At 46.2% G+C, this 14,191-nt stretch overlaps 1 protein-coding gene across 7 annotated transcripts in view; it reads right to left on the reverse strand.

Annotated features, from left to right (window-relative positions):
* The window catches only part of SGSM2 (small G protein signaling modulator 2), a 34,343-nt gene that overhangs the window by 19,761 nt on the left and 391 nt on the right, over positions 1 to 14,191 (reverse strand). For 2 of the 7 annotated variants that reach the window (XR_001596196.2, XM_016138900.2), the window contains exons 1-2: positions 13,383 to 13,651; positions 9,851 to 9,926 (exon numbers count right to left, since the gene is read on the reverse strand). Coding sequence is in view for 6 of the 7 variants with exons in the window: in XM_016138900.2 (XP_015994386.2) it covers positions 9,851 to 9,926; positions 13,383 to 13,439 (133 nt within the window). In the remaining variant the exon portion in view is untranslated. Of the gene's footprint in view, positions 1 to 9,850; positions 9,927 to 13,382; positions 13,652 to 14,191 lie in introns of those variants that run through there. The other 5 variants (XM_016138897.2, XM_016138896.2, XM_016138898.2 and 2 more) reach the window with 4 other exon arrangements.

The following is a 14,191-nucleotide window of genomic DNA, read 5'->3' on the forward strand; positions in this document are numbered from 1 at the left end:
ATGCCTCAGTGATGTGACTAATGGCTAGGATAATGAGTCATTAGCCTTCCCACCTTCCCAAGGCAATTGAATGCAGCAAGGCTGGGGAGCCTGGGAACTGCAGGCGGCGGCACTCTCATCCTTGGCCTCACCCTTCCTAGGCAGCCTCTGAGCATAGGCATCAGGGTTCTCTGGGGTGAGCAGAGGCATTCCTCAGCACTTACTGCAAGTAGGGAATGAGAGATCTCTCCCCACTGCTCACCCCAGGGTCCCTAAGTTCCTTCTGTGAAACTGAGGGAAGGTGTGCAGGCAATGTCTGAAGAAGGAAAAATCACTCTCACCCCTCTACTTTTCAAGCAAAATAAATGACCCTCTCTGTCATGTATTATTAACCAATTCCATGGACTCCTTGGTCAGTGATTGCTCAAAATACCTTTGTCCTTCCCCATTTCCACAGAGTTGTCCCCACAGAGAATGAGCTCATGTAATGAAAAATATTACTGTGTGCAGCATGTGTACAAAATAGTAATAATAGTAGTAATAATAATAGTAGTAGTAGTAATGATAATAATAATAACAACAACGACACTAATAATAGGTGAGAACTACTATCCTGAGCAGGTTTGAAGATGGTCTTCTGGGCTCAAAGAACCCTCTGAAATTACATGCAAAATTGTTGATGTGCTTCGGCATGCTTAAAGTGAGTGCTTTTTTTTCTGGAAAGAGGAACCACGGCTTTTAGTTTCTAAAAGGGGTACCTGGCTCCAAAAGGTTTAAGAATCCCTCCCTAAGATTTTTGGATTAAGCAGACACACAGACATTCCCACCAATCAGACCTCAGAGATGCAAATATAAAGACTCTCTCACTCCCTCCTTCGAATATACAGTGAACACCACACTCAGAGCTGGAGTTCCAGAGCCATCAGCAACAATGTCCAACTCTCCTGCTGTCCTCACTCCCCAGGGAGAAGTTTACATAGTGACCCATGCCGCTTCTCCCCTCCTGACTAAAGGGCCAGAACACCAAGTGGAACTCTCCTTACTCTTCTTTCTGTCCCAGACAGCCACTGTGAGAGCCCTGGCAGGAGACACCCATCACAGCTAAAGCACCAAGTCAGCTGAATCCATTCCCCTTCTAACTGAGCTGTCTAGGCCCTGTAAATGTTTCAGGAATCCCTGGTTCCAGTGCATCCAGGCACCATCTAGAGCCACTCTGGATATACCAAAACTGGGGTGAGACAGCCCTGACATCATTCGGCTCATTTCATATGTGAAAAATGCATATTATTTTTTAAAAATTTTAAAAATATTTTTTAATTTTTAAATATTTTGTTAATCTATGCTGTTTTGGGTCATTGTGTGGGATGGAAAGGTTTGGATGAATGAATCAAAACAGAGAAACAGAGGAATGACTCATACATGATCTTCCCACTCTGGTCTTCTGGTGGCTTTCAGAGTAATGGTGCCAAATGAGCTTATCTATCATCTCATCCCACTTATAGGAAGACTCAAGGAACTGCGACTCTGGGCAGAAGTGAAATTAATTTTAACTCTAGCACCTTGCTGTGGACATCTCCCCTACCAAACCTGTAAAGGTCTGGTACCATCTTCCCAGCGAAAGGCTGGGAACTACAGGCGCAGACTAGCCCTGTGATTCTTCCTTACCAGCCCCTGACATGCTACTGAAGTCCGTTAAGTTATAGATAGGGCTTAACAAATGTTAAATAGGTGGAGACTATAAGTGCTAATGGAATCCAACAGGGCCCCCTCTCACAAACTCCTTACACACCAATTTAACCATTCCAAGGAGTCCAATTTAGAATGGAGGAGACATTGGTAGCGATGGAAGGGACTTGGGAAGTTACTGAACCTTCTCATACTTGCTGGAGGGAAGGCTGATTCATACCACTCCTATGGAGGCAATGTGACTATCCATCAACATTGCAAGTAACCTCTGACTCAGTCACCCCTCTTCTGAGAATCTGGTATAGATATAACTGTAAGGTTACTTAGTTATAACAACAAGACTGGAAACCATCCATGTGTCCATCAATGGGGGCCGGATTAAGTAAATATGGTACATTCACACAGTAGAATACTATGCAACTCTGAAAAAGAATGAGGATGTGCTGTAGGAACTAATAATAGAAAGGTCTCCAAAAGCAAGATGCAGAGCGGTATGTATGTTTAATCACATGATACCTAGATTACAAAAACAGTGGGGTAGACATGGAATACAGTTTTTAAAATTAATGTAAAAAATTCTGGAAGGATGCACAAGAAGACAAAAATGGTAGTGGTTACCTGTGTGGGAACTGGTAAGTGGAGGAGAAGTGGGCGAATGGGGCCAGGGAAAGGAATGAGACTTTTCACTGTATACCTTTAATATAGTTTCGATTTTTGAACTAGGTAAAAATATTACCAATTCAAAATAATAATAATTAAGTGGGTAGGTGGCCATCTAATAATTAAATGGCAGCCCAGATACCAGTATTCCATCATAAGATGATGCCAGAGATTCTCTCCAATCTGGAGGTGAATCAAAATTCACAAAACTCAAATAGGCTGGGTCTGTACATAAGTACCCATTCCTTCACTAACTCTCTCCGCAAATACGGTCTCCCAATTGGCTTGGTTTCCCATCCCCACAGGAGCGTATGTGCTCTGCTTAGGGCAGCCACAGGTAATCTGGGCAGGTACCAGAGAAACAATTCAGTGGGCTAGGACAAGCTTAGGTGTCACAGGAGCCCACAAGAATGGATAATAGCTATGGTTGCCCAGGAAATACAGCAGTGGTTGAGAAGGGTCCTCAATAAGCCCAGTGGGGCTCAGAAACAACCCTTGCTTTCATGGGCTTATCTATGTTTAAAGCTGTGCTCAGTGGCGGAGGGGTCTGGACAAGCCCAGACTGGTAATATGGGGATCCTCTGAACAGCCTTCAGAGAACTAGGCCAGTTGATTGAGGTATAGGGACACAGTACCCAAGACATGAAGGCTGGGCCCGAGGCTCTGAGACAGGAGGGGTTGGTAATGTGAAGAGCAGGTGTGGCAAATGCTCCCTGTTGCCTCACCTCTACCAGCTGCTTCCTGTGCAGTGGAGGAGTTTGGCTGCAGTTGTCACAGAGAACCCAAGTGAGGAAAGCAGTGGGTGGAGCAGCCAGCGACAGTGGCTGGTTTTGGTCCTGGAGTTTTAGGAGACTACTCAGAGCAGAATTTTCAAAAGCTGAACACCTTGGGTGGCAGAACCAAAACCGCTAGGAAAGAATCAGCTTCCCTGGCAAGAGAAATGAAAGGGTGGGATGGGTGGCCTCTTTTTAAGTCAGGAACTTCCTCTAACTGCTAATGGAGGAAGGAAGTCAATGTTTGTCTGCAGCAATGAGGTGGGAGGAGCAAAGAGGCTAGGCCAGGCATCATGTGCCTTTGTCTTACCCACTTTTCTAGCAGGTACTTCCACCCAGGGATTTGTAACTGCTGCCTCCACTTGGAATGAAACTCTCTATGGCAACTAAGGTACATTTTCTCTCATCCTACACTGTGATGCTGGCTGTTTGCCTTTTTCTTTCTTTCTTTTTTTTTTTTTTTGAGGGGAGCAGCATTTAGCCTTGTTCTATGCCCTAAAACGAGAAAGCACTACCCTGATATTCTATAACCAAGTAGGTGAGAGAAATGAAATTCATATCATACATATACCCATCTTCCTCATCCCACTAGGGATGCAGGGCAGGGTCTGCATGTACAGTGCTCAGAGTGGCCTTTCCAGGGAACCAGGCCAGTGCTGATTTCATCCAGCTTGGCAAGGGACCCACTGTCTCCCAGAGTATTTCTAGATACCATGAGTCCACTGTCTGGTTACCCAAGCTATGTCTCCACGAAGGCCAATTCCTCAATGCCCCCTACCTCCAGGCTCTACTCCTAGGCAGACCTCACGGGCAGACCCATTCCTGGTCAGCAAAGACTTTGTAGCAAGACAAATGTGGGTTTGAACCCTTTCCTTACTAGCCTTTTGACTTTGTGCAAATCACTAAATCTCTGAGCTTTAGGGGCAATTAGAGAGAGACAAGAACAAGTCCAAACTCAATGGGTGTAGAGTGACCAAAAGCAACAGCATATGCAAAGGTGAAAAAGGCTCCTTGATCACTGCCCAGCACACTGCAGGTGATCATGAACGTTGGTGCTTTTCCTCGCTGCACCTCATGAGCATCCACTGCCTTCCCTCCTGTGCCTGCAGGTGGCTGGCTGTGCTCTTCCCGAAGGCTACCCCTTCTACCTGCGTACTGAATTCCAGCCCCTTCACTTGTCAAAGGCATCATTCCAGCAAATGTCCCTTCTCTTTGTTGTATATTTTCTATTTGTATGCAAACATTCTGAAATTTTTCCAACTTAAGAAAACACCACCACCACCATCACCTACCTAGGCCCTACATTCACATTTAACTGCTCCCATTTATGTAAAATTTCTAAGGAAAGTTGTCTATATGAACTCTCTCTCCAACTTCTCCCATCTTCACTTCCTCATTATCCCCCTTAAAAACAACAAAAACAAAATTTAATTAAGGATATTTCAAACATATAAAAAAGCAAAGAGGACAATATGACAAACCCTAGGTACCCACCACCCAACTTAAGCAATAATCAAGTCATAACTAATCTTATTTCAGCTATATCAACCCCGACCATTTTTTCACTTTTCCCGAGGTTATTTTAAAGCAGGTTTTAGACATTATATACTTTTATCTATAAATATTTCAGTGTGTATCTCTAAAAGATGACTCTTTAAAAACATGTGCATAATACCTTTATTATACCCACAAAATCAACTTAAATTTCTTAATATTATTAAATTTCTTCATTGTGTCCTGGGAATTCAAATTTCTCTGACTGTCCAGATGCTCCAAACTCCCAGAAACATATATTCTCAGAAGAAATCTTGGAGAATGTCCTGGGAGACTTTATGGGGAAGGTTTTAAGATGATTTCAAGAACAAAGTAGAATGTCATTGGTGGTCATGAAAGCAACATTACTGAGCACCTACTGCATACCTGGCTCCATGCTGTGTGCTCTACCTGCATCACTCCTTTAATCCTCACAGATACCTTCTAGGGTAGGTTTAGAGTTGCTGAAAAACTGGCACTCACACTTAGTGACCTGGTCAGAATGTAAACCCAGGTCTGTGGGACTCCAAAGTCTCAGTTATAGACCACCACCATATGCCCTCAGCCATGCTCCAACATAGGGCCATGGGAGCCAGTTCCCCAGAGGGCCTTCCTACTTGGTTATTTCCAGATGAAATGAAAAGCAGATATCCTGAGAATGAACTGTTCATTCAGTGAGGGTGGGAAGAAGAGAGAAGGAATCCCTTTCATTGAAAAGAGATAGACTAAAAACTGCCTGGAGTCTGAATCTCAGCATGTGCTGAAATAGCTCTGGCTGCAATATCCCAGGTGGGATGCAATCCCTTCTGTAGCACCACCTACTTTCCCCCAGCTCATTAGCATTTCCTTGCCGTTCTGGGAGATCACAGCTGCCAACCTTCTTAGCTAATGACAGCTGCTTAGCAACAGGGAGCTGGTTAATAAGGCCCTGATGTTGTTTCCAGCTCCACAGACTCCACCCCTGTCTCCCATTACAGCTCATCCTCAGCTTGAAGCACCCCTCAGGTTGATTGACCTTCCCAGGGAGGGCCAGAACGGTGACTGAAAGGCAGGGCTGATAGGGTTGGCCTGGGTCCTGTCTGCAATGCCTCCTAGGGAGAGGAGACAACTATAAGTCTGAGAACCTGCTATGCCAGGCCAGGAACATCTCTGTGGACTTCCTAAACCTGCTCTACCACCGAAGGTTAAAATCCTACCTCCGAGCCCAATCAGAATAGAGCAAACAGAAATACTGGCACAGTTCAGCTTTGCTTTATTGTGCTTCACAGATGTTGCATTTTTTTTTTTTTTTACAAGCGGAAGGTAAGCCCCTGCACCACCAAAGATTATGACTTGCTTTATAGCAAATAGTCTGGAACTGAATCCACAATACCGCTGAGGTACACTAGTATTGTGGGGGCAGATACTCCCAGAACTGCCAGAGGGGAGGGCAGGTCTAGAGAAAACCAGTGCTCATGTTGGGCTGATGCTTAAACTGAGTAGGCCCTCTTTAAGCACATACATCATTATAATGAATGCAGAGTTCAAAGGTGAAACTTGGGACTATTTGCTGTTTAACTCTGATAAAGATGAACTGGAACTTTAAGCAAACAATCATTTGGGAGGGTATTTGGGAGCAGCTAGGGTTTATGGAAGTTCTTGGGCTCTGTGTAATAATAGCAAGAACACTGCAGGAAGAACTCTATGTTTATAATAAAGCTCTATGGTTCTAACTTCCCCTTTCATTAACTTTTCCCCCTTATATGAATACCCCTCTATCTGAGCACACAGGCTATAGTGTGTATGTGGCTTGCTATGTCTGTATGCTCTGGGCTGCAACCCTTTCTTTATCCTGAATAAATCCTTTTGGCAACGAAACACCTAGTGGATATTATTTTTCAGTTGATCACCCTGACCATGAGTTGCCCATAGGACAAGTTAAAAGCACCTTGTTCTCTGGGGGAGGGTATGGCAGGAGATACCAGCCTACACCTGAGAGCTCAAGAAGCAACAGGGAAACAGGCATCAATCTGATTCAACAGTAAGTCTGAACTTTAGTGTAAAAGTTTCAAACACCATATCTGAGACCAAGTGCAAACCTGACATGACTTGACAGACAAATCACACAGTGGTAGGTTTGGGCCTATTATCCAAGCCTCAGACTCCACCAGTGGAAGAGAGTGGTCACATGGGTCCTGATCTCTGGCCTGGAGGTTCAGAGCGGGCTGCCTCGGAGTAGCACTGCAGCCATTCTCTGTGGCTAGGGAATACACAGACAATCCCTCCCTGCCAGCCAGGGTTTGCCAGCAAAGCTTCCTCACAAGGTTTCTACCTGCAGAGGCCTGACCAGTTTCTGAGGGCCCAAGTGTTCCCCAAAGCTCTAGGGAATGTGGTCACTCCAGTCTCCACAGCTTTCACTCTGCTCCTGATCTCTCGGCACCTTCTCTGCACACCCATTTCTCCCAGAACAAAGCTGAATTTTGGATGTGGCTAGGAAAACAGCAAGATCCAGCACAAGATTGAATCTGCTTCAGGCTGAAAATGCATTTCTAAGCATTTTTCCAGGGGTTGAAGGGACTGATATATCAGAATCTCCAAAAAGCCAGAGGGGTAGAGTTTTTCCTCAATACATATCTGTTCTTCCCTCTGCCTCCCCACAAGAATCCCTGATTATGATTCCACTATGTGATGCATGTAAATGGGTTGCAGGCAGGAACAAAGATGGATAATCACTGCTTCAAACCAACCTTATTTTGAACCCCAATTTAAATTTACCTACCTCTGAATACCAATTTTGACAAAGTGTAAGGATTCTTTTTCCAGGTATTTAGATGCCCCAGCTTGACCTAGCTTTATACTGCTGGTAGCCCCTCCTGCTAATGTTCCTCTTGGTGACTGTCACTGAGCCAAAGGCAGAGGCAGCAAACTGGCAGAGGCTTGCAGATGCCTTTTGTTTGGCCCACACATTCTTTTAAAAATGGGAATTAGTTATCAGCATTTAAAAATTGAGAAATTTCACATAAACACCCAGAATTCTGGCTTCTTTTAAAATAAAACAAAGGTCATGACAAGCCTAGGCCGGTATTCCAACAGGAGCTAAGTGGTGGTTGGCCTTTCCAAACGGGACAAGTGCCGCTAGCTCAGCCCACCCCCTACCACTACCCGTTCTCATACCCAGCCTCTGAGTGGACCTCTCTCATCTGACCCTGTAGGCATTTAAGTCTGCACTCCTGAACCTAAGGCACCTCCTGAGATCCAGCAGAACAGGGCTCCTCTTACTCCTGGGCTGACTTTAGAACCCTGGAGATTTGGTTCAATTTCATAAACCTTTTTTTCTATTTCAGCAACTGAAACTGACTGAAAGTAGAAGAATCATTCCTTCTGAGGGTGAGACCCTGCCTGCTGGAAATAGCCCTGGGGTTCCAGGCAGGAGAAAAAAGCAAAAGCCCCACTGCTTCCTGGGGTCCCTGGACTTATGAGAGGAGAGCTGACAGTTTCTTCCCACCCTAACTGGCCGAATGTAGGATGCCCACAGCTTTTCTCCCTGCCTCTCTTTCCCCATTCCCCCATGGCCACCCACGTGTGGCGCCCATACACAAGCTGTTTGTGCTAAATTATTCTGTTTTGTGTTTTGGATGAAGCCTAGCACCAAGCCATGCAAAAATGAACCACCAGTAGAGCCTTTCTGGTGACAATAACAGACAGTGGCTGACATCAAGGGAACCCAGCACAAGTAGAAAGGAGTAGAGTCCTAATACTCATCAAAGCTACTTATTGCAAAACTAGAATACTTTTTCCCTAGCATAGGATCTGCCCAAGAAAAGGTGAGATAGAATTGCTCCTTGTAAACCTGGGACTCATTACATAATCCCAAAGAACCAGGAAAACTCAGCCAAAAGGGAAATGGTGGGAACTCAAATCCTACAAATCTAGCTTCAGCATCAACATACAAAAGAGAAGGAAAGATGCATTTTCTGAACTCTTACAATGCTATAATATTCACATGCATCACCTCAATCCCCACAGAAATTCCTTAAGGTGGGACTCATCACCTTGTTTTTAGAGGAGCAAACTGAGGGTGACAGATATTAACAAACTTGTCCAAGATGACTTAAGAAGTAAGGAGAGCACCAGGATTTGTCTGAATCCTCAGTCTGTCACTCAGGCTCTGCTTACAGACCTTTCCCTGGTCATCTTTCTGCATTTATCTGCTTTTTCTTCATAGCTATTGTCATACCTGTTATTGCATGACATATTCATGTGTGTGTTTGTTTTCTGTCTGTCTCCCTACTCAGTGAACAGCATCTGGTACTGGGTGAACATTCAGTGTCTGTTGCTGGACTAATGGGAAGGACAGCTCTATCTGCCTTATCACACTATTGTCATCTGCTTTTATTCACTCCTTCTCCTTAGAAATGCACAGATTCCCTTCCACAAACCCTAAACACCAATCTCAGAGGCTAAGCAAAACAACCTAAAGATGGCAACTGGCTTTGAGTCCCTTCAGAAAGGGAGTTGAAAAGATCAAATTCCTGAAAAATCCAAGAAAACTCTGCTGTATGTAGAGATAGGCAAAAGTGTTCCCATTGAGGAGGAAGTGATGGTTTATTACAGACCTTCTCTCTTCTAAGGCAGGAAGGCTTTGGCTGTCCCTCCTATCCTACATTCATGTTGTTTTGCATCCAGTCAAATGCTTGGAGATTTGGGATGCTAAAGCAACACAGGTGGGGTTAATTAGACAGTAGATTTGGCATAAAAAAAAAATCCAAAAAGTACAAACCCTTCCTCAAAGTTAAAGATAAACCAGAGTAGTGGTTCCCAAACCTGAATTATCTAAAACAATGGTTCTTAAAGTGTGGTCCCTGGACCAGCAGCATCAGTGTCACCAGTGAATTTGTTAGAAATGCACATTCTCAGGCCCGTCCCAGACCTACTAGAATCAGAAAATCCAATGTTGAGACCCGGGAATCTGTTTTAATAAGCTTTTCAGGTGACTCTGGTGTACAATAAAATTTGAACAGTCCTGTCTTAGGGGACTAAACATGTACAGATTAGTGGATCCTGGGTATTTTGATTTAATAGGTCTAGGAGGGGGCCCAAGGAGATTTTAATAGCTTCTAAGTTGATTCAGACTTGCAGCCAGATTTAAGTACTACTAAACCTGAGGACTCATTTTTTACTGGCCCCAAGACAGTGTATTCAGTTTTAAACCCATCTCCTACTATCCCCCAGTCACTCACCACACAGAGCAATGATGTGGCTGCTATCTTCATGCACAAACTTCCTGGTGACAGCCTCCTCCATGATTTGCTTCACCTGTGGACAAATGGGCAGTATTGTCATTTATTTTCCTGATCAAAAGTCCTGTGGGCAAGTAAATAGCTTGGCTCTGCTCTCCTCTCTGGGTTGACACTTGCAGAGCAGATAGGGATGGGAGGGGTGGCGATGGAAGGGGTGGGGAAGCAGTTTTTTCAGCATAGACAGATCCAAGCATCTTGTAAAGGCAACCACTAAAACCCACCAACCAATCAGCTGACCAACCAAGCAGAGGCTTCAGTCCAGAAGAGTCCTGCTATGGAGAACAGGGATAGGATGCAGTTTGCTCATCTATACTTAGCTGGAGAAGGGCTTCTGGGCAGATACACTGTCCTTTAGGACAAACTGTCTCAGTACAGGCTGCAGATAAACAACCTCCTTTTCTCCCCCTTCTCTAAGGATAGGGGTAGGTCCTTCCAGGCCTCAGGACACTCTGTACATGCTCGCAAGCCCAGCCTTCTTTCTGTCCAGGTAAAACTCTGATGTTTGGGTTCCTACCTGAATGTAAAGCTCCCAAATACCTTGTAAGGTACGCAGTCACATCTTTAAGAAAACACTTAAAAAACACACACACTTCTTTTTTTATTGATGTACAGTAAACACATAGAAAAGTGTATATAATTATACCGCTTGATCAATTTTCACAAACTAAACACACCTGTGAAACCAGCATCCAGATCAAGAAACAGAACATGTGACCTGTACCCCAAAGCAACCCCCCCGATCTGCCAAGTTTCCTTCTATTCACTACTCCCCTTAAGGGTACCCACCATCCTGACTTCTAACATCATAGTTTGTGGCATTTTATACTTCAACTAGATGGACTTAATCAATGCTCAGTGTTTTGTGACTGCATTTCTCTTGCTCTCTGGTGTGATTGTGAGATTTGTTATGTGTAGTTGTGGACTGTTCATTGTGCACTGCGTGAACACACCACAATTGACTGGCATTTGGGTAGTTTCCAATTTGGGGCTATTATGAATAGTGCTGCTGCTATCAACAGTCTGTACATGTCTTTGGGTGAACATAGGTTCTCAGTTCTCTGGATTTATATTTTTAGGCAAGGAATTTCTGACACATATTTTCTGCTTTACTAGATTTTGCCAGATTGTTTCCAAAGTTGTTGTAGCAATTTACACTCCTGTAAGTAGTATATGAGGTTTTAGTTACTTCTAACACTTAAGCCAAGCACTTTTGATGTCCTAGGGGAACCTGCCAGGGGATAGATACTAATCCTGGAGATTAGGAGAATGGATTACCTCAAGACAAGTACAAAACCTTCCAGATAAAATCAGCTCTAGCCACAGCTGGACTTTGCCATTCCTCAGACAAGGCATGCAGTGTCTTGATACTGTCCTTGCTCCCAAGTCCCTCACCTAGAACTGTACAGTTTGGACAGTGATAGTGCTTCTAAAGCCTGGAAAGTAGGGAGTAAGGGGATGGAGGCTCCTTCCTGCTGGAAACTGCTCACAGTTAGTGGTTAGGTAAAGGGGATTCAGATCAATCCTGCATTCTAAACTCTTAAAATCTTTTTTAGATTACTTCCCAAGGAGTGTTTGCATTAAACAGAGCATAAAGCCACAGCTCAAAGACATGCAGGCATCTGAAACAGGTGGGAGGACAGATTTTTAGGTTAAGAGGACCTACAGATGCCCCTAGAATCATACCAGAGGTCTTTTTTTGAAAGGCCAGCCTTGCCTGCAATTATCACCATTGTCTCTACTTGCAGGAGAAGAAAGGATATTTTCTCTTGAAATCGAGCACTCAAAGGGGTAAGGGAACCAAGAGTTCAGAACGGGCCAACCTTTGTCAGGTAATATATATAGCTGTGGCATATTCTGGACATTTCTCACATTTGTTTAAGAATCATTCTTGTAGTATAGACAGCTTTCTAAGTACTGAAAAGAATTACTGTATTCTCAAAAATCTTTCTCATCATCCGTGACCAACCCCAAATTTGGATCACACCAATAATCCTAGCACTTCTGTCCATAGTCTGGATATGGTTTATTTTTTGTTCTTGTTTATATTGTTCATATAAGTCTCTCACTACACTGCTTGTTTCCTGAGGATAGTCACTGAGATCTGAGATTTCTCTTTTCCTTGGGGAGACCACAATTGGGCTTAAATACTGATTGATAAAGTCTGGCCTAAAAAACTCTTTCTTGGCTACTTCACAGCAAAGTCACAAAGGAGCTTCCCACACACAGGTAGAAGGGTGATGGCTTCAATCACTTCTTTGCCAATGGCAGGGAAAAGAACAAGTGTTAGGGCACAATAACCAGGCTATAGTTATTGCAGGAGAACCATCTAGAGCCTTCCAGAATTTTATGAGAACCCAGAGTCTCCTCTAATCCTGAAACTCTAGCACGGGGTAAAGGAACCAATATGGTAAACGTATATACGAGATAGATATAATTACCTCTATTTTAGAGATGAAAAAATTGAGACTCGGAGAGGTTGAGTAACTTATTCAAGATCATACAGAGCTAGGTCTAGACTATTTCCAAATTTAAGCATTCCCATCAGAATTTGCAGTCTCCAAGATCAGTAGATTTAGTTACCAAATAAATATTCATTGAGTGCCTACTGCGTGCTAGGCACTAGATAGAGTAGCGGACAAAACTAAGTTCTTCTGCCCCCATGAAGTGTATACATCTGGCAGGCACAGAGGTAGGTAAGAGTTGTTCATGGTTCCAGAGGCCTAATCTATTCTAATCCATCTGCGGAGTTGAGCTCTCCAGCTCTCATGTAGAGGTGACTCATTCATATGGGCACCCTCCCTCCCCATGAAATCAAAATGGGCTTTAGGGCAGGTCAAGTTAAAGGACGTTAGTAGAGAGGGCTCTTTCCTCTGACACGGAGGGTGGGGTGCCTCCTCAAAAGGGGGAAAAAGAATCTGAGTGTTAAAAACCATTATCAACTTCCCCTACCCCCGTCTTTGGGTAAAGAGGTGGGCGTGGAGTGAGAAGCAGTGAGGTGTGCTGCAAACTCTCCCGCAGCCGCCACTCAGTTCCCAGAGGGCCATCGGAGTGGGGTGTAGGGCAAAATCGATCTAAGCCCCTAAATCACCTGTTCAGCCGTTCTAGGAGACCAGAGCAGGGCCCCGCCCGCTCCCCAGGCGGCGCGGGCAATGAATGGGCAGCTCCCACTCTCCAGAAATCACCCCCCCCTCCCCCGACCTCGGTCTCCCTGCACTGCTGCCGTCACAGGGCGGGGAGCTGTGGGATCGCAGAGCAAACAAGCCCCAGAGCACTAGCCTAGCCCCTCGAACCGACAGGTGCCCCCAGATCCCGGAGAGGGGCGGGAGCCGCGCCAGTCCAGGACCCCGCCCCCGCCAGGCCCAGGCCAGGGCCAGAGAGCTCTAGCGCTCGATGGTGGGCGCGGACCTTTAAGCCCCCTGGGCCGCACTGGCTGCGAAGCAAGACCCCCAGGGGGTCCTTGCCGCGACTTTACCTCCTTTTTCACGTTCCACAGCAGTTTCTCTTTGACTGCGTCCTCCGCACTGCCCATGGTGCAGCGGGTGGCCGGGAGGCTGTTCCAAGCGGTCCCCTAAACCTCTCGCGCGCCCTCACCGCCTCCGCGCCTCTCAGCTCAGCGCCCCACGCGCAAGGCGGAGCACCTGCCCGCCGCGCTCCCCGCCTGCTGGCGCTGCCGCCGCAGCCACTGCCGGGTGCACGGCTCCGCAGCCATCTTCCGAGCCCCGCACAGACGTCAGGCGGCTGGCCCGGCCCCTTCCCACTGCCAGGAGCTGAGGGGGGGTGGGGGTGGTGGTGGCGGGGGGCGGTGCACTCAGCGACAAGGGGGATCCGCGCGGGGGGAGGCTGTGCGCGCCTGGGGGCGGCCAGCCCCGGCGCGCTCCACGCTGGCCGCTGTCATGGCAACGCACTGGCTCCAGTCCCGAGGGGGTGAACCCGCATTGTGAGCTCCTGCAGCCGGGTCCCTACAGAGACCAGCGGGGAGGCGGGGCTAGTCCTCGACCCCGCGGTTGAGAAAAAAAGTCGCTCGCGCTGGAGTTGGCTTCCATCCAGCTAGACGCCCCCTGATTTCTGCCCGCTTGTTTTCCCGACGGAAAGGGCCGGGAGCTGCCTCTAGTCTGACCACCGGGGAAAGCAGCAGTAGTCTCCGGGCTGAGAAAAGCCCGAGCTCCATAGTTGCTCTAAACACCCTGCCAGCCAGTAGCCCCCGTTGCAAAGCTTGTGGGAAGAGGAGTGGGAGCGCAGCCGCCCCGAGCCTAAAGAGGCTCGGCCAGCCCTTCCTCCTTC

The sequence above is a fragment of the Rousettus aegyptiacus genome, unplaced genomic scaffold, assembly GCF_014176215.1.
Source record: "Rousettus aegyptiacus isolate mRouAeg1 unplaced genomic scaffold, mRouAeg1.p scaffold_m13_p_6, whole genome shotgun sequence".
Lineage (NCBI taxonomy): Eukaryota > Metazoa > Chordata > Mammalia > Chiroptera > Pteropodidae > Rousettus > Rousettus aegyptiacus.